The sequence below is a fragment of the Rhinolophus ferrumequinum genome, chromosome 18 (genome assembly GCF_004115265.2).
Source record: "Rhinolophus ferrumequinum isolate MPI-CBG mRhiFer1 chromosome 18, mRhiFer1_v1.p, whole genome shotgun sequence".
Taxonomy (NCBI): Eukaryota; Metazoa; Chordata; class Mammalia; order Chiroptera; family Rhinolophidae; genus Rhinolophus; species Rhinolophus ferrumequinum.
This window is the reverse complement of record NC_046301.1, coordinates 28648798-28674752: the sequence shown is the minus strand read 5'-3', so window position 1 is coordinate 28674752 and position 25955 is coordinate 28648798. Positions and strand designations below refer to the sequence as shown.

General features: G+C 45.3%; 1 protein-coding gene across 7 annotated transcripts in view; it reads right to left on the bottom strand.

Annotated features, from left to right (window-relative positions):
• Positions 1 to 25955, bottom strand: part of PTK2B (protein tyrosine kinase 2 beta) — a 108985-nt gene that overhangs the window by 26551 nt on the left and 56479 nt on the right. For 3 of the 7 annotated variants that reach the window (XM_033133782.1, XM_033133780.1, XM_033133781.1), the window contains exons 2-5: positions 20339 to 20579; positions 6298 to 6476; positions 5692 to 5779; positions 4363 to 4442 (exon numbers count right to left, since the gene is read on the bottom strand). In XM_033133782.1, coding sequence (XP_032989673.1) covers positions 4363 to 4442; positions 5692 to 5779; positions 6298 to 6476; positions 20339 to 20542 — 551 coding nt within the window. In that variant the 5' untranslated portion in view covers positions 20543 to 20579. Of the gene's footprint in view, positions 1 to 4362; positions 4443 to 5691; positions 5780 to 6297; positions 6477 to 20338; positions 20581 to 25955 lie in introns of those variants that run through there. The other 4 variants (XM_033133784.1, XM_033133783.1, XM_033133785.1 and 1 more) reach the window with 2 other exon arrangements.

Here is a 25955-nt window from a genome sequence, read left to right as displayed (position 1 = left end):
ACTTAAGAGTGCCATGCTTGGAGCAGTTGAACATCACTGGGATGTCTCAGAGAACCAGTTACCACTGTTAATCAGATGTACTGCTTTCCCCAGAGATTGAGCTTCACCACCTTCTGGGCTGAGCCCCATCTCAGCTGCTGTCAGTGAGCACCCAATAATCCCCAGCTCATCCCAAAGGCCATCACTGAATGAGGCTGCATGTACTAGGGGCGCCCTCTAGTGCCTGGTTGGTCCTCCCCAGCCCCGGTCTGCCATTTTGATGAGTTAATGCCAGGTAGACTGAGGACCTATGGGCAGGCACAGGTCCACGGCTGTTATCCAAGTAACGACAGCAGAAAGTAAAGAAACATCTTTGCAAAATTCACGTGGTTGTGCGTTCCTTCTAAAAAGCAATAGAAATGGTAACTCATCACCAACATTTACAAACTGACTATGAGACAAAATGCCTTGTGAAGTAAGCTGAGGATTCTTTCGTTAATCTTTACTTATTATCAGTTACTACTTAACTACTATTGGGTTACACATTTATCTGAGATTTTAGGTCAGAATGTTCTGGGTGGGGCTCTGCTAGGGGTGGGCAATCGTCCTGGATGTCTCAGGAGAAGGTGAGGCTATTTGTTGCTCAAACTGGGAAGGTACTAATTTCTACCATGTGGGCGATGCATTTCACATTTTAACTTATAGGGGGACAAGTAGATAAAATAATGTATTTGGCATTTATAAAGTACCTCCAGTAAATCAATAAAAATTGATTAGGTCTAATTCCAACAATATGATATTCTGGAAAAGGCAAAACTATGAAGACACCAAAAATATCACTGGTTGCCAGGGGTTAGGGAGAGGGAGGGATGAATAGGTAGAATACAGAGGATTTTTAGTCCACTGAAACTACTCTATGTGATACTGTAATGGTGGGTACATGTCATTATATATTGGTCAAGACCCACAGAATGTACACCATCAACAGTGAACCCTAATGTATACTATGGACTCTGGGTGATAATGACGTGTCAATGTGGGTTCATCGATTGTAACAAATGTACCCCTCTGGTGGGGGTGCTGATAATGGGGGAGGCTGTGCGTGTGTGGGGGTGAGGGGTATATGGAAAACCTGTAGCTCCCGTCAATTTTGTTATGAACCTACAACTGCTCTAGAAATTAAAGTCTATTAAAGATAAATTTAAAAAATAAAAATAATAAATAAGGGTAAAGGGAAAAAATAGTACAAATAATGAATAATTATTGAATACTTCAGTCCCTATTATTGTTCTAAGTACCGTGTTTCCCCGAAAATAAGACCTAGATGGACAATCAGCTCTAATGCGTCTTTTGGAGCAAAAATCATATTATATTATATAAGACCCCGTTTTATAGTAAAATAGGTAAAATAAGACGGGGTCTTATATAATATAATGATATAATATAATATAATATAATATACTGGGTATAATGTAATATATAAGACCAGGTCTATATAATATAATATAATATAATATAATATAATATAATATAATATAATATAATATAATATAATACTGGGTCTTATATTAATTTTTGCTCTAAAAGACACATTAGAGCTGATTGTCCAGCGAGGTCTTTTTTTCGGGGAAACAAGGTACTTTAAAAAATTAACTCATTTATTCCTTATAATAATCCTCCAAGGTTGCTATTATTATTATCATTCCCATTTTACAGATGAAGGAACCGAAGCACAAAGAGCTTAAGTGACTTCCACAGTAAATGGAAGACCCGGGACCTTCCAGGCGGCCCAATTTCAGACCCTTTGCCCCTCATCATTACACCCAATTGCTCCTTGATATGAAATGAGCCCACTGAGGATTCATCTTGCTAATCTCATATCTTGTACATATATCATACTTATTTTTTAAGCCAGGAAAGAATTTTGTTTTTCTGGAGATATCATATATCTATAGGTGATACAATCCATGATGTTCATAGGAGAAGGAACTTTTGTCCATAGCTGTAGGTAGACTGCACTCTGGAATCTTTTCAGGGGAAAAAAAAAAAAGCAATCCTCAGAAAATTCTGCCTATGGCCCAATTTTCAGAAATGTATCCATCTCTCTTGGTAAGAAATGGTTATAACTTGACTTAAAAAAGTCTATAATAATGTATACCTTTGTACTCAACTTTAAAAATGATAGGCTTGAAAAATCTTTTATTACACCTACAAAAGAGGTGTTTTCCACATCCTCTCCCTAATATCGTATAACCTGTACCTCAAAGGTTACCTATAAGAATAGGAACATTTATCTGACCTGTTGCTCAAACCCAGGAGATGTGAAACAATGCGTCTCTGTCATAAAACAATCATGGGTTTTGCAGTGAGCCTGAGTTGATAAGCAGCAGACACCATGAGAGTATACGCTCCTGACAAGACTGTAAACGAAGCCATGTTGGAGGCTTCATTGCAACCCCCCAGCACATTTATACAGTGTCTGGTGCTAAATAATAATAGTTATTATTACTACAACCAATAATAGTTTGAGGATAATTTAAGGAAATAAGAACATAAAATAGAATGTTAATGGGTCTTCTCTATGCTGTTATTTTGCTACTAAGAGATGCTACTTTGACAGGTGACTTAGATGATTGGAGTCTCAAAATGATACTAGAGTCGGGGTATGAGAACCACAAATAAGGGAAAGGTAAGCTTTTTCGAGGTGTCAAATTTCAGAGGAGAAGATGAGACCATGTAAGATGCAATGAAGGTTATGGGAGCTGCAGTGGTCTTGGAAGACATAAAAGAGCACACGTAATAAAGTGAACTTCACAGATAGCCCCCGACCCACCAGCATGGAACTCCCAGGACCACTACTAACTGCGGTGAGGGGGTCTGTCTTCGAATGGCCATCACAGGTTGCAGACTTCTGCAGAGGGCCCTAGTGTTTCCTTGCTTATTGAGACAGTCACCGAGTGGAAAAGCAATGAGACTTCCAAGGCTGTCCTTAACCCATTCTGTCACAAACGCCAACAGTCTCACATGCTGAGATAAAAGTGGGAGCCTCCCCTTCGCATCCCATGGCCCTCCCTGGGGGACACCTCAGCACTCTCTCTGACACACATAATGGAAACCAGAATTCCTCAGTGGCCCCCAACTCTGCAGAAAACAGCACCAGGGTTCTACTTTCTATAACTCTAAGATCACAGATAGGATCGGGACTTTTCCTGGTACCACATTTCCAGCAAACCAAAAGTAATCCTTTGCCAAAGGTTTTCCTGACAATGGTCCTGAAAGTCCTTCCAACAACTCATGAGGCTAACTGCATCCAAATCATATGTGGGGAGGTGGGGGAACTTGTCAAAACTGTATATCCTAAAGTTCCCCCGAGCCCTACTAAGCCAGAGTTTCCAAGGATGGGGTTAGGGGTATTCTAATTTAATAAGCTCTCAGGTGATTATCATTTGCCACCAGATTTTGGAACCACTGTTCTAAGACAGATATGGGGTATAAAAAAGCGATGGGAGGATGGAATGGGCAGATGGATGATGATGGATGGTGAAGCCGAATGGTGCTGCTTTGGTCAAGAGAGTACTAGAGTTTAACCACATCACCCTTCTCAGCCCAATAGCCAAGAGTAAGACCTATTTCTTAGACTGTCATTCAAAATCTTCCACTGTCAGCTCCAACTTACCTCCCCAAGCTCAGCTCCCACTAACCTCCAGTCTGTTCTTTTCCTTCCACTGGTCCCTGAACCAAGAAAGCACACTCCTTGGCCACCCCTCAAAGCCCCTCCCCCCATTATCTACTGATGGAAGTCTTTCTCCTCCTTCCTGGAGCAGTTCAAATCACATCTTCCTGATGTCCTCAGGCAGGATTAATGGCTCCTGTATGTACATCTGTTTGGCACATAATTCATCCTGCCTAGTACTATGATTGATTATAGATATGCCTGTCACCTCCCAAACACTGTACATTTGAGGGCCCCTCTGGATGATTCACTAGTTCCGTACATATTTACTTGTGCCTACAGGGGCTGGGGACACAGCAGCAAACAACGCAGATGGAAATCTCAACATGTGACTACCTCCCATAATCTTGCCTAAGGCTCAAAGAAATATTTACGGAATCACTTGGATGGCAGATAGATGGAAGAAGCAGGCATCCTGGAGGCAAGAGCAGTGGACGCCAAAGGAAGATGGGGACACCAACCAGAGAGAACCTGATACTTCTATCCCAAGGATCAGACGACGAGCACCTCAGGGTCTGACGCTGCCGGTCACCACTTGTCCCCTTCCGGCTCTCACATACCCATTCTTGCTTCCCACCCTGGAGGAAAGTTGAGCTGACCAGGAGGGGAGGCACAGGTACCTTCCCTGGAGAAGACTCGAGACAACATACCTGAGCTCCAGGCAGCCCAGCTGCAGGGCCATGCCCTCGCTGACCTTGCTGGCGTAGCGTTGCATGTAGTCACTCCGCAGCTGGCGGAGAGAAAGGTCATGGTTGAGCTTCCCGCCCTCATTCCCTGTTTCCCTGAGCAGAGGCGCCAGGAACTGGTGGGTGCCTTGAACACAACCCTGCCACCCTGAGCTGTCTCTCTCACGTACCCCATCATGGACAAACGCGTAGCAGAAGATGAAGAGTGGAGGACACGGGACTCACCCCCCCGCCCCCACTCTGCCTCTGCCTCCCTCCAGAACCCTGGGCAGTGCTGAGCATGTCTCCAAAGGCTGAGGCTTAGGGCTTTTGATGTGTGCTAGACATGTCCCCACTGGCTCCATGAGGCAAGGAGTTCAGATTCCCCTCTCACTCCTCATTTTGGACATATGAAAACTCGGATTTGGGGGAAGAGTCAGTAATTTTATCCAAAGCCTTGTTGGCAAGTTGTGACAGGTGTCATCCACTATATAAGAAAAGTCTGGCTTGATCTCCAGCAAAAGGGCGGGGGGAAGAGGGGAGAGATAAGAGAGAGCTAAGACCAGACAGAATATAATGCCGTTTACTTGGCATTTATTCTGTGCCAGGTCTTGTGCTAGGCACTTTACATGTTCCATAGTTGGTAGTGTGTTGGAGCAGTTCCAAACAGCTCATGAAAGCCAGTATTAAATTTTCTGAAATTTTGCAAGCTGGCTGATATATTGGCAGCTTGAAACAGGCCCATTTACACCATGGAAATTGGCAAGTTCTACAGATCAGGGTTTTTTTTGTCTTCAGAGAGCTGGTTTACCAGCACACTACTAATAATATCAGTTGGTCCTCACAACAACCCTATAAAGTAGGTATTATTATTATCATTCTCATTTTATAGAATAGGAAACAGCTTCATGCAGGTAAGTTAAGTCCCTGGAGGTACCAGGTTAGTAAATGGCAGAGCTGGGCTAGCAGCCTGGTGTGTCAGATGGCAGAGCCTGTGTTTCTAAGACTACAGCCTTCCCCTTGGGTCTGCTCTGCCTGCTTCACCAGCTAGGTTTCCTGGGTGGTAAGAGCCACCAGGAAAGTCCAAGTGGAGCTGTGAGCATATGGGGTGGGGTTAGCCAACACTTCATTAGCTGTGAGAGAGGCAGAGTTGGACAGCTGACAGGGGCCAACGGATGACCCCGAGAGAATTTTCCTGGACTGGGACCTCCAACATCTGGGCTTTGTCCTTCTCCCTCCCTAGGAGAGGATGGCCAGTACTTGGCATTTAAGGTGTAATAGGACACTGGGGACAGGAAGATAAAACACTTTTACCTGTTGGTAAAAATAAAGCAGTGTGGTCCTGTCTTCTTTCAAACTCTCCATGAAGTCCTCTGGCAAGTAGCGGATTTGAAGGTCATACCTGGGACAGGAAATTCAGACTCTCTGGTATCTAAAGGAAGAGTAAGGCTGGCCAAGGGCAGAAGCAACCTCAACCCCCACATGCAAAGCATTGCCCATGAGGCTCCTGGCCACCCATGCAGGACTTTCGGTTGGGTGGAAGACCATAGAGGACAGAGGGGTGGCCAACAGGCGGTGCTCGGTGCTCATCCTGAGTCTCCACGCTTCTTCATGGCAAATTAGCCTTTGGCCTGGCTCCCTCTCCTCCCTGCACTTCTGCTACTCCTGCTTCATAACACCACAAGCATCTTGTCTAGGGATGTTGAAGATATCTGCTCTGGGATGGGGGTGTGCTGTGAGCCCACGTTAGGCCTTGACAAATACATGCATTGGATACTGCAGGGGGACTAAGCCTAAAACATCATTCAGATTTTCTAGAAAATTCTCAGCGGTTGGGAGTGCTCCCAGGAAGGATCTCCTAGGGACTCCCCACTCCACACTCATCTCCCCGCATTCAAGAGCCCAGGGCTCCCATCCTACCTCCACTCAGCTTCCACGTGGAGACACTCGTACTTGTCCTGCACCTCCCCCACTGTCATGTGCGGGTGCAGCCAGTGGATCTCGTCTGACTTCATGTGCTTCAGCCTCAGCCCATAGCACTCAGCCAGCTGGATGTTGGGCCCAATCCTCCCGCTCAGCAGGATGGAGGCAATGACCTCCTGCAGAGGAAAAGAGAGGGACGTGACTCAGAGGTGCCTCCTTCTAGGCTCCCACAGTCTTCATGTGGGCCTGGCAGGGCGATTCTCTAGGGTGAGGTTCCGTCCGAATATTTTATTCATCTCTGATTCTCTAGCACTTAGTGCAAAAGTTGGGTATACAGTAGGCTCTATTTGATGAGTGAGCAAACTGGCAAAATGAAGCAGAGACAGACGACCTGAGAGGAGAGAACAGAAGCAAAGGAAAAAATGCATCAAGGCAAAGAGCACAAATTCTGTGCTTCTGCATTTCATTCCAACCAAACCAATTGATAATTACCAAGCATCGCCTCTAAGTGGCTTCCAGTATAGCCAGCATCACTTAGGTTCTGTTGTAGGTACTTCTAGGCACTCTGCATACATTATTTTATTGAATCCGCACAACACAGGGAAGTACGTGTTACATGCCCATTTGGCTGATGAGGAAACTGATGGAAGTCACACACCTCAGGGGATTAAGCTGGGTTTTGAACACTGGGCCACTGGACTTGGAGGATTTCTACTAGACCAAGCTGCTTTGTGGGATGGAGGGGCTGGGCAAGACAGAAGGCCAGGACTCACAGGAAGGGATTAGGTGGCACAGTTCCCTCACAAGAAGCTGGATTAAGGAGACAATTGTGCCGCGGCCTGGAAGCCCATCCATAAGGTCCTGCCTAGACCTGAATCACATTGGTTCCAGTTGAACTCAGGTTTCTCATGCAGTTGTATACATAACTGGTGAATCGAGCCCACTCCTGATGGAACACAGAGGACCCTCCAAGGCAAATTTTAAAACTCTCAGGCACTGACCAATTTCTGTTTCATATCTTTGCCATGTCATGCCACGAAGCCTACATATAACCATCTACAACATGGAGACAACACCAGCACCTATTTTGAATGGTTTTGTGAGGCTTAAATTAGATAAAACTCCTTAGGAGAGAACCTCACACAAAGTAATACTGAAAAAAAAAATAAAAACAGTAGCATTATTATTTTTTTTTAAGGAGGGCGCAGCTCACAGTGGCCTATGCAGGCATCGAACTGGCAACCGTGGTGTTATTTAGCGCCAGGCTCTAACCGACTGAGCTAACCAGCCATCCAACACAAGTATTACTTTAACACAGCAATTCAGTGTAGATTCTGATGCTTTTGTAAAAACAAAGAAAGATTGGAAAAACAAAGTGTGGTTTCCTCATCTTTTAATCTTTTTCTTTTTCCTTCCCTGGGAGGGGTGGTATGGCTAGAGGTCAAAGTGGTGAAGCTGAGGGGTTGGCAGTGGCTGCAAAGCCAGGAGGAAAGCAAAGGTGGGGCCAGGGCCACAATGGCTACAGTGGTTAGGCCACTGGTTACAGACATGGGGATTGAGCAAAGGAGTAAATATATTACGGATAATGGGAAATGGGTTTCTTACTGTTGGAGAAAGTACTTGAAATATGGAGAGGGACAGGCTAGAGAGAACCCTTGGTGAGGGACTGGAATTGGAAGTGTTGGTGAGAACTCATGCTGAGGGGGGGGGGGAGAGAGAGAGAGAGAGAGAGAGAGAGAGAGAGAGAGAGAGAGAGAACTAGCTAGCTAGCGAGCCAGCCATTTGCATACCAAACACCCAGTCTTAGTTTCCAAATATCCTTCTCCACTAAAAGCATCCAGGGCTCCTTGAAGGAATGGGTGATTCCAGGGCTGGGGCAAAGAAAGTGCAAGATGAGCCCAAAATATCTTTTTGTGCTAGAGAAAAAGGAAGTATTAGGAGAATGTTGGGGCTACATAACAAGGAAAGTATCAGCTTAAAGGGGCTGACCCTGGCTAAATCTGGGACAATCTAAGCATTTAAAATATATAACGATAGGAATAGATTCTATCCCACCGAATAAAATAGGATCTGAGATAGGTAAGTAAATAAATGAGGGAGTAGGGAATGTTCCTCCTCACAGTAGAATGTCAACTAGTAAATGTAGAAGGGATGGAAAAAGAACATCACCATTTGGCCACAAACTCAGCATTGGTTGGTTTAGGCATGATTCATCAATGGATGATAAAGCTGGAGGGTGGAGGTCTGATGAAGTGTAGGATGTTGACACGGTCTTAGCGTGTCTTCCCTTAGACACTAATCATACACCAAGGACATCCTTACAGACACAAATGACCAGGTCATCAAGATTAACATCATCAGTACCAATAGAACAGGTAAACAGAGCACGTCTCTCTCACCTTGATGCACCCAAAATAGCCCCACACCATTTCTGAGATATTCCTACCAAGAGTTCAGGCTGAGTTTAGTCTTGAGACCTAGGATGAGGGGTCTTCTCAGAGACCAATAGAGTAAACGGCCTGTGCTCTTTCAGACTGAGGAACTCTTCCAGATTGGAGGAGACCAAAGAGATAGGATGATTAAATACAACGAGTATTCCTGGACCTGCGGGACCAGCTGGGACTCTTAAATTTATAGCCAGTTGGTCAGAAGTGTGGGTGGCTTGGGAACCCTGGAGTTTGAGACTGGGACCAGAGGAGGGTGCAAATAAAGAGCAGATATTAAATTATAAGCTCCTGACACTGTCATCCTCCCTCCATTTCTAAGGGGGTTTCCGTGCATTACTAAACTCTTGGACTTCTTATTTCTATTATAATAAATGGAATAGATAGGATATAAAATCATATACAAAGTATGACAGTGATAGAAGCAGAAACAAAACAAATCCAGAATGAAATATATCAAAATGTGAACAGTGTTGTCTTGGGGTAGTGCGATTATACGTATATACATGTATTTTTTTATTCTGGATTTCCTGTATTAGAACTTTTGTATATAATGTAGTAGTTAAGAGAATGGATAGGCCTTGGAGTCAGAAACTGTTTCATCTCTGATGTGCTTTGTGACTTTGGGCAAATTATCTTCTCTGCTTTGTTCTCCACATTTGTCAAATGTCAAATCTCATAGGGCTCTTGTGATGATTAAATGAGAGGATATAACTAAGGAGGTTAGCATAGGGGTTTGGGCATAGTCGTGCTAAATAAAATGTATTATTATTATTATTATCAAATGAATATGCATTCATTTTATATACTGTTGGATTCAATTTGCTAATATTTCATTGAGGATTTTGGCATCTAAGGTCATGAGAGATACTGATCTCTAGTTCTCCTTTCATGTATGTCGCTCCTATACCCATTTTATAATTGTAAAAAAAATATCTTGAGAAATAAACATTTAAGTTTAGCTATCATAATAGGCTTGGTTTTGTATAAAAAATTCAGTATCATAGTGAAATGAGAGGAGCAGATATCATCTTCCACCTGAAGACAAATGCCATCGCTTATGCCCACGTGCTTGGCTCAGGTGCTATCAACTGGGGACCTCACACCTTGCTGATAGGCTCAGCTTTAAGAGGTGAATAAACCCCCTGTAACATATACAACTCGGAAATTAAAATGCTGACTGACTCGACAGTAAATGTCGCAGGGCCAGAGAGAAAAAAGACTGGCCGAAATCCACTCAGATCTTAATGAAAGTTGAACAGATATTTTGCCTTCTAGATCTCAGAAGCTCATATATGAAAGTAGACCTTACTGATGTAGCCACAAAAATAAAATCTAAAACTCTACAGATACTTAGATGTTTCTTAAGCTCATAAAACTTCGACTGAAAGTTTAGAGCTTTACGTAAATTTAGAGACCACGAAATTTGACTCTGTTTTTAAACAAAGAAACTGAGACCCAGGGAGGACACGTGACTTGCCTGGGTATGTACAGGGAATTCTATTCTAATCCAGCTGAAATTCTATTAACCCTCCTACACTTTATCATTTATGAATGACAATCTTCCCTCCGTTCAACTTCCTATTTGGTCTTTGTATCCAGTGAGCTAGGAGATTACTGTCCTCACCTGAGTACTCTGTAGGCATCAGTTCATTCATTTGTTCATTCCTTCATTCTACAAACATCTACCAGGTATCTCCTTTGTGTTGCACTCTGTGAGAGCAGTGGGGATACAGTGGTGAACAAGCCATAGTCCCCGCTCTCCAGGAGGCCACCTCTGCTTAGAGACTGACAAGAGGTCGTCACTATGCAGCCCGTCAATTGCTAAGGCGGGGGAATGGGAGTGCTACGGTACCATCTCAAACCACCTGATGCCCAGCTACAGACGCTCTCCCCTTCTGCTCCATCCACCCTCTCTTGTCACCCTTTAATAGACCCTTTCAGACTCAGTATCTTGTAACGATGACCTCATAACCTGGGGCTGCCCACCATCCACATGATTGCTGATAATCCTTCCCCAGAGTGTGTGAGGCAGGTGGGTGTCCTATAGGCAGACAGGGTCCCACAGGTCCTTTCTGAGGCAGTGATGGATCATGGCATCCCTGAGATTCGGATTCAGTGCATTTGGGGCAGGTCTTGGAAATCTGGTATTTTAGAAACTCTCCAGTGACTCAGATCATCTGCCTCATCTGGGAAGACTGACATGGTGGTTACGTCTGTCTGCCCTACGCACCATACTTCTTAGGCAGCTGCTGCCACAGACCCAAGATGCTACCCCTGGTACACAGCAGGTCAATTAGAAATTCTTTCTCCCCCAACTGAGACATGGAGCTTTAGTCAGCTTTTGTTGGCTTTATAACTGGAATCAATCCATCCATCCATCCATCCATCATGAAATATTGACTCATTAATGAAATTAGGGAAACAAAACAGAAGTCCCCTCTCATGGAGCTTATTTTCTACTGGGGGGGGGAACAATAAACAAATAAGCATAATAATATCTTAAGCTCAGACAACTGCTAAGAAGACACACAAAGCAGGCAAGGGCATTAGAATGACAGAGGGCTGCTATTTTACATGAGGTGGCCAGAAAAGTCCTCTCTGATAAAGCGGTATTTGCAGAGATACCCAAAGGAAGTAAGAGGGAGAGGGGTGGCCTTGTGGGGCAACTCTTTCCGGCAAAAGGCCCCGAGAGCACAGAGCCCGCACGATGGTTGTCTGTGTGGCCCAGTGTGCTTGGTGTATTTGCGCGACTGTGAAGAGGCCAGTGGGGCTGTTGAGAAGAGGGCATGAGGGAAGTGATGGGAGAGGACAGAGGGGGCTAGGCCACGCCTGACAAACATTTTCTGTCAAGGGCCAGGTAGTAAATGTTTTAGGCTTTGCTAGCCATAGGGCTTCTGTCACAACAACTCAAGTGTGATGCTGTAGCTCAAAAGTAGCCGTAGACAGTATGTACACAGATGAATGTGGCTGTGCTCCAATGAACTTTATTTACAATGGGTGGCGGGCCATATGTGGCCTGTAGGCCATTGCTTGTCAACCCCTGTTGTGGTCTAAGGTAAGGACTTTGGATTTTATTTTGAGTGAGACAGGTAATCCTTGGAGAGTTTAAAGAAGATCAGTGATAGGATCTAAGCTATACCTCAAACTGATCCCTCTATGTGTTTTGAGAATTCACAATGGCTACTACCTGTAGAATGAGCCACAGGGGGCTAAGGGCAGAAGCAGTTAGGAAGTGACAGTAAGGGAGGCAGTGGAGGTGATGAGAAGGAAGTGGTCAGAATCCAGATATGTTCTGACGGCAGGGTTGACTGAGGGATTAAATTAGGGAGCGTGAGAGAAAAAGAATTCAAGAATGACTCTGAGGTCTATAGCCTGAGATGCAATTCACTGAGAGAACAGAGCTGCAATGAATGGAGCTGAGAAAGACTGGAAGAGAAGGCGAGTTTTAGGAGAGGATATGAGTTTGATTCTTCACGTGCAAGTTAGACATCCCGTGGAGATGGCAAGCAGGAAGGTGGATATGTGAGCTGGAGTCGTGGGAGGGGATCGGAGCCAGAATTACAAATTTGGGTGCCACCGGTTAAAATTAGAATTTCAAACTGTGTGACTGGATGAGATCACCTGAGGAGAGACAAGGCACCAGCCTGTGGCGTCACAGGAAATATCAGGCCAGGGGACAGGCAGGCCACAGGCTGCTTGGCAACTGAGAATACCCGGCAATAGTGGAAAAAAATGAGACTTTCATCAGTCTGTGCTCCGTGCTCATTTCCCAGCACTTAGCCTTGCTTCAGTGTGGGTGTGCATATGTGTGCAGAGGGTTCCCGCTCACCTGTATACCGTAGACACAGGTCTGTGTACACCTGAGTGGGCTTACCAGCAACAGACACTGTGATCCTAACTGATGGCTGTCATGGGCTGAATGATGCCCCCAAAAGATATGTCTGCGTCCTAACCCCTGGAACCTGTGATGTGACTTCATTTGGGAAAAGGGTCTTTACAGATGTAATAAAATTAAGGATCTCAAGATGAGATCATTCTGGACTATCTGGGTAGTTCCTAAATCTAATGACGTGTCCTTTTAAAAGACACGCAGAGAGAAGAGGAGAGTGGGATATGAAGACAGAGGCAGAGATTGGGGTTATGTATGCAGCCATAAGCCAAGGAAGCATAGAGCTACCAGAAGCTAGAAGAGGTCAGGGAGTGTCCTCTTAGGAGACAATATATTTCTGTTGTTTTTAAGCCACCAGTTCTCCGGTAATTTGTTACGGCCACCCTAGGAAACAAATATAATAGCTACTATGCAACTTCCGAGTTCTCTGCATACCTAAGAGATAATTCCTAAAAAGTGACTGATGAACAAAATAATAAAAGTTAGCATAACTTATCCCACTCTGAAAGCATTGATTTTGATGTGCTAAAAACCTGTATCTAACAAGGACATTCAGCAATGAAACGGCCACATAAAAATAGAAATGTAAGCACAGTCACCACACTGCTAATTTGTCAATATAATAAATCTAGTCATACAGATAAATAAAGAGAGGCTCAGAGCTCCGCCTCATGCTCCCCTCTGCATACGTCTGTGGGTGGGTGGGCTGGCATGGTGAGCGCACACAGGAAGTGGGGAGGGGGTACAGAAAAGAAAATGTCCTTGTAAATGTACCTCTTTTTATCACTGTGAGTGTCTCTGTGGTGTCAGCTTGTGGTTTCCTGGCAGAACCCTTTCCTCTCAGGTTTTCAGGGACTGTTCTTATGTATGGGGGACTGGCTTTGTGTGGCTTCTTTTATTCTGTTTAGGGTAACCTTTTTTTTAGAAACGGCAATTTTCCAGGATAGGCAATCATGCCTTCCCTTGGTCTTACGCCTCAACCTTGTGGTTCTGCCCCTAGAGGCATGTGAAGGAGGGCAGCAGGGATTGTTCTGGAAACAAAGAACCTGAGGGGATGAACTGTGGGCTAGAGACTGCTCCTCTGACCACGTAGAGCAGCTGGCCCTGCGTCTTAGCTCGGGCTGTTATAACAGAATACCAGAGACTACGTGGCCACAGTGATATTTATTTCTCACAGTTTTAGAGGCTGTGAAATCCCAGATCAAGATGCTGGTGGATTTGGTTCTTGGTGAGGGCCACTTCCTGGTCTGCAGGCAGCCACCTTCTCACTGTGCCTCCACACGGTGTGGGGAGAGCTCTGGTCTCTTAATCTTTTTACAAGGACACTTATCATGTCATGGGGACCCTCATGACTTCGTTTAAAACTACTCATCTCCCAAAGGCTTTACCTCCAAATGTCATCACATGGGAGGCTAGGGCTTCAATATATGAATTTGGAGATGGGCGGGGGAGGGCACACAAACATCCAGTTCATAACGCTCAGTGTCTGGTTAATAACAGGTGAAACTAACTAATAATTTGAAACTAACTGGAAGGATTGTGTGACGAGTACAGGGCAGAATGGGTCCCAATATCTGAAATCTGCGTCTCTGGGAATATTCTGGAACGTATTGTGTGACCACTGAATTTACAGGGGAGGACAGTAAGTGCAAACATGTGCAGAGCAGGGTGAATTTGGGACTGGAATCTGCACTCCTCACACATTAGGCGGATGGTACCTGCCAGCCTGGAAGCCCTGCTGTGGGGGAGGGGTCACACCTGAACCAGGTGGGAAGGGCACCGAGTGTCTCAGTCTGTCCCTCTCAGGGATGTAATGTGGGTTCTAAATGGAGTGATGCTGTGAGACGAAACAAAGATGAATCTCGAATGTGGCTCGAAACAAAGATGAATCTCGAATGTGGCTCTTCAGCATAATAGAAGCTGGCCAAAAGCGAGGGTCTTGGATGTGAGGACCCCGCCTGCACCCTTGGAACCACAGCACATCGCAGACAAGTGCCTACTTTTCTATTTAAATGCCTACTTTTCTGAGACACAGATGGCCTGATGAGGACAGAGATGGGCCCATGCAGTGAGTGGGTCAGCCAGAGAGAGAAAACACCAGGAGCCGGCAAGTCATTGTGAGGCAGGGAGAGGAGCCAACATGGCACTTAGCAGTAGGCGACCATATAACTTCTCCTCTGAATCATGACGCGCTTGAGATCGGCAGGGGCAGTTTCAATAGTCATCCCTGGACAATGTGTATGGATGAGGACTGTCTGAGTCAAACCAGGACGTATGGTCAGTCGACACCCAACCTACCTCAGAAGAGAGTGAGAGAAGAGGAGGAGAAAGGAGAAGGGAGGGAGAGAACAGGAGAAGGAGAAGGAGAGAGAGAGGGAGAGAGAGAGAGGGAGAGAGAGAGAGAGAGAGAGAGAGAGAGAAAATGGGAATGAAAGATTGGCTGTGAGGCTATGAGAATCAAAGAGAGACGCCCTGTGTGGGCATGTCTAGGTGGCACTCTGCTAGTTGTTTACAAAGTGTTATCTTAACCCCTTTCCCAGACAAGCAAATTAGCATGTTAGAGAAATACATAATAATAGAAGCCTCCACTTGCTACAGAGATTCAGAGCTCCCAAACAAACACCGTTTCCAATGGATATCAGACAAAAGGGACATGGAAAATCAAGAAGAACAAAACGCATTTCTCATTCGGCACCTTGCTCAATTCTCTTCAACGCCCGTCTAAATTCTGTTGGGTCCTAAGCACAAGGGCCAGCAGCTATTCATACAGCTTTTAACAGCACAGAGAAGGCATCATGAGGCTATGACACTCACATAGAAAGAAGTTGAGAATAAAAAGAAAAACATGAAGTCAGCACATATGCCTGGAGGAACTATGTTTTGGACATGTGCTACCACATGGACTGTGATTCTCGATTGCTTCTACTCAATCAGACACAGCTCTCGCTAGGGGTGTCAGAATTTCAGAAGTGCTCTAAAGGAAGGGCCAGGGAATCTTGGCAATCTGGAAAGAGCTGGCAGCATTTTAAGCATGGGGAGGATGGTGAAAGAAGATATGGAGCTGGAAGTAGAAAAATCCATCAAAGGACAAAGCCCAGCAAGGGAAGGCAAGTGCAAGGAGAGGTCAGGAAGCAGAGGGTGGGAGGGGCTGCCCTTGGAGAGTCTCAGGCAGGGAAGCTGGGTCTGGACCTACAAAACCGGACACAGTGTCCATAAACAGGTCCTGAAGACCAAAGCTGTTCCTCGACATTTGGGCTGAGTCCTTTTGTATTCCATACTCTCACAGAACCTCTTCATTCCTGAGAGAGTACTTGCCTCCACTTGTAAAAAGCTTCATTCGTTAGTATGAGTCAACGTCAGGCTCACCCTTGGCCCCATGAAAACAGGGGGTGCATCTGTGTTTGGGATATGATGATATTCCCCAGGTCATAACAAACATGGCACAGGTAGTTGGGGGCACTCCACAAATATTTACGGAATGGATGATGAACTCACTCAGGACTCTTTTGTCAGTGATCTCACCCACAGCCATGCCTTCAACCACCACGCAGAAGCTGATACACTCCAATGTCTATCCCCAGCCCAGTTCTCTCCTCCAGAATCATGTATCAGTCTACTCAGCATTTTCAAGTGCAAATGTTAGAGCATCTCAGTTGTACTTGAGAGATCCAAAACTGAACGTGTGACTGCCCTACTCCCCAATTAGTTTCTCCTCAAGTATTCTTCATTTCAGGGAGTAGGACCCTGTCCACTTGAACCAGGGCTGCCAGTCTTCACATCTCCCTCTTCCTCATTCCTGTACCTCCTGGCCATCAGCAAAATCTTTCATTTCCATCCCTTAAATTCTCTGGATAAATTTTCTTCTCTCTGTAGACCACAGTCGTTGAGTTTAGGCTCTGGAGGTGGGTTGACTGAGTTTGAAAATAGGCTCCACCACTTACTAGCAATTTGCTCTTCTAGACCTTATTTCCTTATATACAAAATGGAGATAATCATGGCATGTGCTTCTTCTAATCTATTTTCCACTATTTAATTTAAGTAATCTTTTAAAAATGCAATCTCATGTCATTCATATGCTTAAACTATAGCAGTGACTTTCACAAGAGATGGGATAAAACCCAAAATTGTTAATATGGTTTAAATAGCCAAACTTTGCTATTCTTTAGCCTCAAACCTGCCATGTTCCTTCCCACTTCAGGGCCTTCATATATGCTGTTCCCTCTGCAGGTAACACTGTTCCTTTTGCCTTCCCCTTTTTCCTTCCCTTCACAATCAAAACCTCTCCGAAATGTCACTCACACTCATTGTCTCCACTCTCCAACTGACTGCACAATGGCTTCTGCCCCTCTCTCCACTGAAACCATACAGCAAAAGGTCATTATGGCACCTGCTCCTGAAGCCAATGAGCCTACTTTTAATTTTATCTGACTTGACCTTTCTGAGTGTCTGACACTGCTAACCACTCTGTCCTTAAAGTTGTCTCTGCCTTTGTCTCTCTTGCCTATTCTTTTGTGTTTTTTTTTTTTTTTTTGGTCTGTCTCTGAATGATTCATCTTTTTCCTTCATTTGCTTCCCTTTCTTTACCAGCCCCTAAGAAGATGAATTCTCAAAGTTTCCTAATTGGAACTCTTTTTCTCTTGCTCTACTCATTCTCTGTGGGTGGTTCTATCCATTCGCATGGTATGATTGCATAATGACCCCCAAATCCTCATCTCTAGGTCCTTTCTCCCTCCTGAGCTCCAGACCCACGTTCTTCTATGGGGGTGTTTCATAAACACAACACCTATAAAGCTGAAATCTCTGAATGCTCTTTCTTTCTCCGTTGGAGCTCAATGAATGGTACCAACACCCATTCAATTGCCCAAGTAAAAGCGTGAATCATCCTTGACTCCTTCCTTTGTCTCCCTCCCTACATCTAGTTAATCATCAAATTCTGTTGACTCTGCCTCCCTAGATGCACTCAGATCTGTTGACCTATCTTTGTTCCCAATGCCACTCCCGTAGTTTCAGCCCTTTTTGTACCGCTGTCAGAGTTTAAGGAAAACAGATCCCTAAATGATTTTCCAGAGGACTAGAGGTCCAACTTTAAAAAGAAGTGTTTCTTAGGCAACTGAGAAATGGCTTACTTAAGAAAACATCCTCTCTGTGGTCCTTTCTTAGTTGATCTACCCGGCATGTTAGCACATTTAAGGTTCTGAGAAATCCTGTTGCGAAGAAATCGGTTCAGAATTGTTTAACCAAGCATTTCTCAAACTTCTTTGACCAAAGAACCCCTTCTCCAGGACACACTTCTTGACATCTTATAGGATCCTGTGTATTGTTTCAAAACACAAATCTGATCATCTTCTCTATTTGAAAATATGACAGATAGGCGGATAAACACTAAAAGAAGACAACTTGCACTTTATCCTTTGGGCAATTAGAAACCCTTGGAGATTCCTAAGCAGGGTAATGATCTAATGCCCACACAATCAATAGCTTCCAATGACTGAGCTCCTACTATAAGTAGGTGCTTCTCATCTATCATCTCTAATCCACACAACAAGGCTACAGGTGGGCCTGATCCCCAAGTGAGGAGACTGAAATCAGGTTGGTTAAGTGTTGGGTCTAAGGCCATATAACCAATAAGAAGAGAGCAATATCTGGCTTAAGGTCTAGATGGCGTTAAAGCCATGGCTGTTTCCAATAAGCACATGACATTTTGCCTGCAGGACAGATTGGAAACAGGAAAGGTTGGACATAAATTCTTAGAAGGCCATTATCACTTCTTTCTTTATTCTTCCCCACCTCTGTTCTCATACCCCTCCACTAATGCCTCGGTGCTAGCCACTCCTCTTAAACTTGGGTGTCATTGCCCTTTCTGTAGGTCTGCTATATTTTTTTCCCCCTTCACCACCCAGCAAAACATCAGACAGCTCCAGAAAATCCTCTCCCCTGCTGAAAAACTTTCTTCCTAGTGCCTGAATAACTCAATTCTTCAGCCTGATATTCTAGGCCCTCCCTTATCTGCCACCAACTTTTCCTCTCTGATCTCGACTTTAGACACTTTTCTAAATATAACCCATACTCCAGCCTAACCCAACTAGTCACCCTTTAGGAGCCTCCCTGCCTTTGTTCCTGCTGTTCCCTCCTTGTGGAAATCCCTCTGCTCTCCTACGTGCTGCAGCTTCAAATCTACCTATCCTTCAGGTCTCTTTTTACTGTAACTCCACAGAACACATCCTGATCTGGACTAACCAAATACTTTCTGGTTTTCAGCACAAAAGAGGCAGGAAGTGCCCCAAACTTGAAAATCAAGTTAACTTCTGAAAATTACACTAGTAAACCCCACCATGGATGGCATTAGCGATCTGCAAAAGCATACACCCAAAGGAAGACCAAGAAGTAGATAGCTAAGGAGATAAGAAAACACCTTTCTGGAAGAAGGTGCCCAGGGCTGACTCTCAGGACACAATTTTACCTACATACCTGGAACCATGAGATGAGCAAACAAGACCTTAATCACATCAGTTACAGGAAACAGAGGGAAACCAGACCACACACAATTGTGATAACTGGTCAAGGCAGTGACCTAATCAATTACATTCTGCTCTGGTGTATGGAAGCGTAATGTGCGCTGTCATAGATGGAAGGAATCCAAGGGACGGATGTGCAGAGGCTGCTGCCAGCGCCGACCAGAGAGACACTCACAGAGTTTGGGGGATACTGGTTTGTAAGACCGGGGAAGGGTTGGTAATGAGAGGATTGGAGATAATTCATCCATCTTTCTCAGACCTGGTTAGTTGTCTCAAAAGGTCCCTGTTTCCTTTGTTCAAATGACCATCCCACCAAGCAACCTATTGAGAACCACTATGGCTTTCTTTTGCATCATCAGAAAGGAATATTCTGGGCAGGGCAAAGGGAGGTCCTGATTACATCATGAGGTTATTGGGAGGCTCCAGTGAGATAGTGTATGTAGAGGAATTGATCCAGGCTGTACACAGTGATTGTTAATAAATGTAGGTGTTTAAAATCAATCAATGTATTGTAACTCTGCTTCTGATGACAAGTTCTTATATGTTTGGTTAAGGTGAACTGGCTGCCTAGTGTCTAGGTGCCCTCATGATGGTGGGTACCTGGACTTGCAAAACAAATTTCATGACCCCGGATGAGAATGAGCCAATTGAAATATTGCCTCAGAAAGGGCCTGCCAACCATTTACCTGGTCTAGGGCATCTCTAGTTCATTATTATCCTCTAGATACCCCACCAACTCACCTGTCTAAGTACCCAGCACATGTCTTATAACATTTTTGTTCTAGTTTCAATGCCATTGCTTGTATATTTCCCTAATTTCATCAGACTGTAAATTCTTTTTGGGTGGGGGGCCCTAATATCCCTTATAGATACTTAAATGTCATAAATATTTAATGACTTGAAATGAGTTGAATCAAGGACCACCAAATAAATGACCTGCGGTTCAAAATAAGGCTATAAAACCTGCCCTCAGGCTGCTATGGAAGTGGACTGCAGACTCCTGAAAAGGAGGCCAGGCCCTACAGGCTGAGAACTTTTCTCCTGGTGCCCCAGCCCAGGAGTGGATACAGGAGAGCCTGCTAGGTTGAAGGAGGACCACTCAACTGCCCAGGAGAGAGAGAGAGAGAGAGAGAGAGAGAGAGAGAGAGAGAGAAATGGATGGAGCAGGCACCGCCCGCCACACTCACCCGGATCTCGGTCTGCACCGTGCATTTAACCAGTTTGAAGTTCTTCCCAGGGTTGAAGCTGTTGCTATAGAAGCAGACCTTGAGTATCCGCACGTCTTCCTTCTCCACATCTACTGGCACCACCACCATGGGCTCTGGAGGGCCTTCTGGCCGACGTAACGTGCCCACCTTCACTCGGCTCAGGGGCTCGGACACCCCAGACATCCTCTCCAACGGCAGCTAGGACCAGCACATCGCAATCCTGTGGAGAAAGCAGAGGGACAGCCCTGAAGGGAGTCTGTATAGGCCCAGATGCCTCGCCCCCCAGGGACAGCACCCAGCAAGCTGAGACCCACGCAAACACCACATTCTCCCATTCCTGAAAACTTCCCTTAAAGGCATTGGGATTTATTGACTTGGGGAAACCGAAGCACAAAGGATCAGTTTGTATAAACATCCGGGTATTCAACGCAGGCTTGGAACTCCCAGGCTGTGAGTTCCCTCTTCTAGAATCCCCTTCTCTCCATCCCTTTTCTCCTCCCACACTGGCTCTTAGGCAAAGGGCCCACACTTTGCAAACGCAGCTGTGAGAGGAGGCGGTCGCAGCACGGTTCCAAGGCACAGCTGAGCAGAAAAAAAGTGAAGAGAAGGACAGTGGAAAATAGCAGGAGAGAAGCAGGGACAAGGGGAAAAACCAAGAAGAAAAAGAAGAATGGGTGGCCTGGAAGGCACTGGAACAGAGACGGCAGGAAAGGGTGGGGGGCCAGGCTATCAGCGGATGACTTTGTCTGCCCCCACTTGAAGCCACCAGCCCGAACTTTCTGGGCAGGAGGACTCAGTCCCACAGGAACTCATCGTAGGGCACATCATTCACTGTACATAGAAGGATTCAAGAGGGACAGCATTCCAGCAGCACAACTTGGGAGGTCTTTCTGCCAGGTCAGAGGGGGTTGGGCCCCTAGAAGCCCTGCCCAGTTCTGATGACAGTTTGGTAGACACTGATATGGATTACAAGAATCCTAGTAATCTTTACTACACCCTGAATCTCAGCAAAATTGGTCTTGATCCAACACGACACTGTTGGGTTTACCCACCACTGGTCAAAAAGCAGGAGTCCCCCAAGAAAGCAATGGAGGTTCTGTCTCCAGACCAGGTGGTGTCAACCTTAGCTCATGTTAGGATCCCTCTGGCAGGTTTTAAGCACGCTTAAATCCAGGCCCTGTGCTCGGAGATTGCCCCTGAGCTGGTCTGTGGGGAGGTCTGGCATTGATATTTTTAATTTTCCAGGGATTTTTCTAACATTCAGCCTAGGTTGGGAACTACTATTCTAGACTAAGCTTAGCTCTCGTTCTGAACCCATTCGTACAGAAAGGTATCTTCCTTCTAACAAGAGACTCGAATTTTAGGGGCACATTTCTAGACCAGGAGTTTGGAGCAAAGAGATGAAGTTGGCAATGTTAAAATACAAATGTGGAGTCAAATGCTTTAGAAGTTGAATCAAAGTCTGTGTTCATTCATTCACACTGTGCTAAGCACTAGAAAGGGAGATGCAGACAGTCATTAGTTTCAAAGAGTCATTCGTTAAAAAAAAACAACCCAATGTGTATTATGAGCCATGAAAGAGATGCTGTGAGGATGAGGGACGGAGCCGGGTATGTCCCTTCCATCCGGGGACAGTCAGACAATGGGCAGAGTGCAGCCTGAGGCCACAGGCCAGCTAGAATTTGGGACAACACAGATGAAGAAAAAAAAATCCAGTCTGCTTTCTTTTAGAGACTAATACGAATATTCTAGAAATAGCCACACATTTTTCTACAAATATCGACTAAGCATGTCCTGTGTGCGAATATTCTGCTACGTATTGGACATATACCTGTTTTCCCACACCCTCAATAAGGAATCCAGAGGAAGTAGCTTGAGAGGAAATCCACCCGCGGAGTGGGAAGTGGGTGACAGGGAGGGGAAGACAGCCACAGGGGAGTTATCAATTGAGTTATTGCCACTTGGGCAACAGCAGCATAATCCCACAGAGCTGTCCCTCCCAGGGAGTGTGTGGGGGGGCCTGGGCATGTATGTATACACCACTTCTTACGGTCACTGTCCTCGGCATTTTAGCCAGTTCTGCACAAGGGTAGAGTAAACTTTTTAAGCAGCCAGAGAAAGTCCTCAGGCACAAAGATGCAGATGCTGGCAGATAGAAGAGAGCAGGAGAACACTGAAATGACAAGGCCCAAGGGGATATCAGAGGGAACAATGACAGATCTGGTAGAGGATGCGAAGATGAGAGAAGGGTGTCTTGTCCCTAAAGAGCATGCACTCTAGTCGTAGAGACAAACTGGCACAATATATATATGTACAAGTAAGTAAATAACACACACAGATTCAGGATCTGCTGTGTCTCCTGAGCCGGGCGCCCCATAATCCCTGGGCATCTGTTGGGCATCCCTGGGCATCTGCTTTACGAGGCAGTTTTGTGAAACAGGTGCCTGGGGTAGGAAGGAAGTGGAGTGGCAGATGGTATCTGTCTCCAGGGACTAGATCCTACTAATGGAAGTCAGAGGGCCTACATTCCAAAGGCCATTTGGAAACAAGGGGCACAATCAGTGCTGTCATATGGGTTGATGGGAACATGGACTCAGAGCTGGAAAGAAGGGCGTTATACCCTCGTCTACAGGTTACACCATGTGGCTTCTGGGCACCCACAATGAAGGGAATGGGTGCCACTCAGGAGACGGCCTCCACCCGGCTCAGGCAGCATCGTCACCCAAAGGCTGCTGGTGCCAGTGAGGACACAGGAGATACCCCAGTGTCCAGGGATTCCCTGAAGTACCGGGGAAGACTTTGAGACAGAACAGTTCAATTCAAGAGATCTGGCTGGTGAAATCTGGAAAAGTCCATTTTCACACACTGTGTGTGTGCCACTGGCGGAAGGGAAGAGTGAAGGACATAAGCCCTCTCTGAAAGGCAGCACATAGGAGCAGAGCTAGAACAGAGGTTAGAAACCTTGACCTGGGGCAGAGTGTGGGGCACAGTCGGGGGTTGGGAGGAGGGGTTAGACTCTCACGGTGCTTTTAAACCTGTGCACGTACAGCCGACAGTACAATGAAATGTGGTGCTTTCCAACTTGAGGGGCCAAGAGGATCTAAACATGTAATGAGGACGTGGAGCATCAGGAACTCTCATTCACTGCTGGTACAAAGCCTGGAAGACAGTTGTGCGGTTTCTTATAAAACTAAGCATACTCTTAGCATACAATCCAGCAATCATGCTTCTTAGTATTCACCATAAGGAGCTGAAAACTTATTTCCCACACAAAAACCTACACACAGATGTTTATAGCAGCTTTATGCATAGTTGCCAAAACTCTGAAGCAACCAGTATGTTCTTCAATAAGTGAATGGATAAATAAACTATGGTACACCCAGAAAATGGAATATTATTCAGTGCTAAAAAGATATGCTCTATTAAGCCGTGAAAAGACATGGAGGGACCTTCAGTACGTATAACTAAGCGAAAGATGCCAATTTGAAAAGGCCAGATACTCTGTGATTCTAACTATATGACCTTCTGGAAAAGGCAAAACTATGGAGACAATAAAAAGATCAGTGGTTGCCAAGTTTTTGGGGAAGGAGGGATGAACAGGGAAAGCACAGAGGATTTTTAAGGAAAGGAAAATACTCTGCATGATACTGTAATGCAAACACTTGTCGTGACACATTTGTCCACGCCCACAGAACGGACAATGCCAAGAGTGACCCTAATGTACACGATGGACTTTGGGTGATTATGACGTGTCAATGTAGGTTTATCTATTATAAAACTCTGGTGGGGGGGTGTCACTAGTGGGGGAGGCCGTGCTTGTGTGGGGCAAGAGGTATGTAGGAAATCTGTGTACCTTCCTCTTAATTTTGCTGTGACCCTAAAACTGTTCTAAACAATAAAGTCTATTAAGAAAATAAATGTAATGCTGGGAAACCACAGCCTAACAGCCGACCCCCTTGCCCAGCCTCCCCGGGCAGTGTCTTGCTCCCTCTCCCTCAGGAGCCAGCCCCACCCCCACCCTGGCCAAGGAGAAATATTCATATTCTACATCTGACCAATTCAACCCACCCAGACTGATGTGTTGGCCATCACCGATGTGCTTGGAGGATACAGGTTTCTCATCTTTATCAGTTTCCCCTGGTCCTTGGTTCAGGAGTCATCATTCACAGTGGTCAACATGGCTCCAGTTGAAATATTTTAGCAAAGTCATTTCGGTCACCCAGGATCTACCATTACCTTCAACCTGATGCACGTCCCTCACATCCGTCTTTAGTCCTGTACTATTTATTTCCAAAGTATTAGGTTGGTGCAAAAGTAATTGCGGTTTTTGCAATGATTTTAACCTTTTAAAACCACGATTACTTTTGCACAAACCTAATAATTATAATTTAAAAACTTTGAAAGAAACGTAAGTGCTTTGCACAACAATCCTGGGAGATGGGTATGGATGATTATGCCCATTTACAGATAAGAAAATATACTCAACATCTGGTCCACGATTTATGCTTCCTGGATAGCAAACTTGGACCCCGAAGCGGATTAGAATTCAAGTTCAACACAATGTGATTTATAGATGATGTAATGCAGAATTGTACACCTGAAATCTACGTAACTTTACTAACAATTATCACCCCAATAAACTTTAATTAAAAAAAAAGAATCCAAGTTCAAAGTTTTTTCCCCTTTCCTATCTGCCTTTGAAGAAGACAGTATCTCTTGACATTACTGTGGTTGGCACAAACTCCATGCAAGAAGAAACTGATCATGCCAGCACTGAATATTCCGTCTATGAAGAATCCTGAGGCCCTCCTGGCTTGAAGAGTGTTACCCCTTCCCACACTAGGACCTAGTCGTGCAATGATCACAAAATCCTCTGACTCAACCTGTGAGCCAAAAGCCCTGCCCCTTTCTCTAATCCAGACCGGGACCCCCAGTTTGGCAATCCCTGCCCCCTGCATCCTGGCCTGCCGCAGACCCTACGAGCTCTGTCGGAGGAGAGTACATCCTTTCACACTAGTGAAAATCCTGGCTCTGAGCCATCGTGAGCGGCAACTTGCCTCCCAAACCCCGGATCTGCCCAAGTCAAAGTCAAAGAATAACAAATACAAGGAAGTGGGATCAAATTAAAACAGGAAACGTTCTGATTGGCTATAAGAATGTCTTGGCCCAAACCTGTGAAGGGTACTAAGGGAGGCTGCACAATCTCTAAGTGCCTGCCGTCTCCAGGAAGAAAATAAATGACACTCTTCCTGAATGGTAAGACATTCACCTGCCTGAAGGGGTATGGGTGTGCTGCAGCAGGATTTAACTCCTCGCAGAGCCTCTGGATTGTCACTGTATCCAGGGCTATGTGCTTGGCATGGGCAAGATGTCAGGGTTATAGGGGTCAATATCCCAGAAAAATATAATCTTGCACTTGAAGACACTGTAGGATCATGTGCCATCTTACTGAACGCATTCTGTGTGCTAGGGAGTGTACTTAGTAATCTCTGAGTCTTTAGAAAAATCCTGTAGGATAGGTAATGTTAACCTCAGACCTTAAGAGAGGAAACTGGAGCCTAGAGAGGTGACCTGGAGGCCACACCACTGGTAAGTG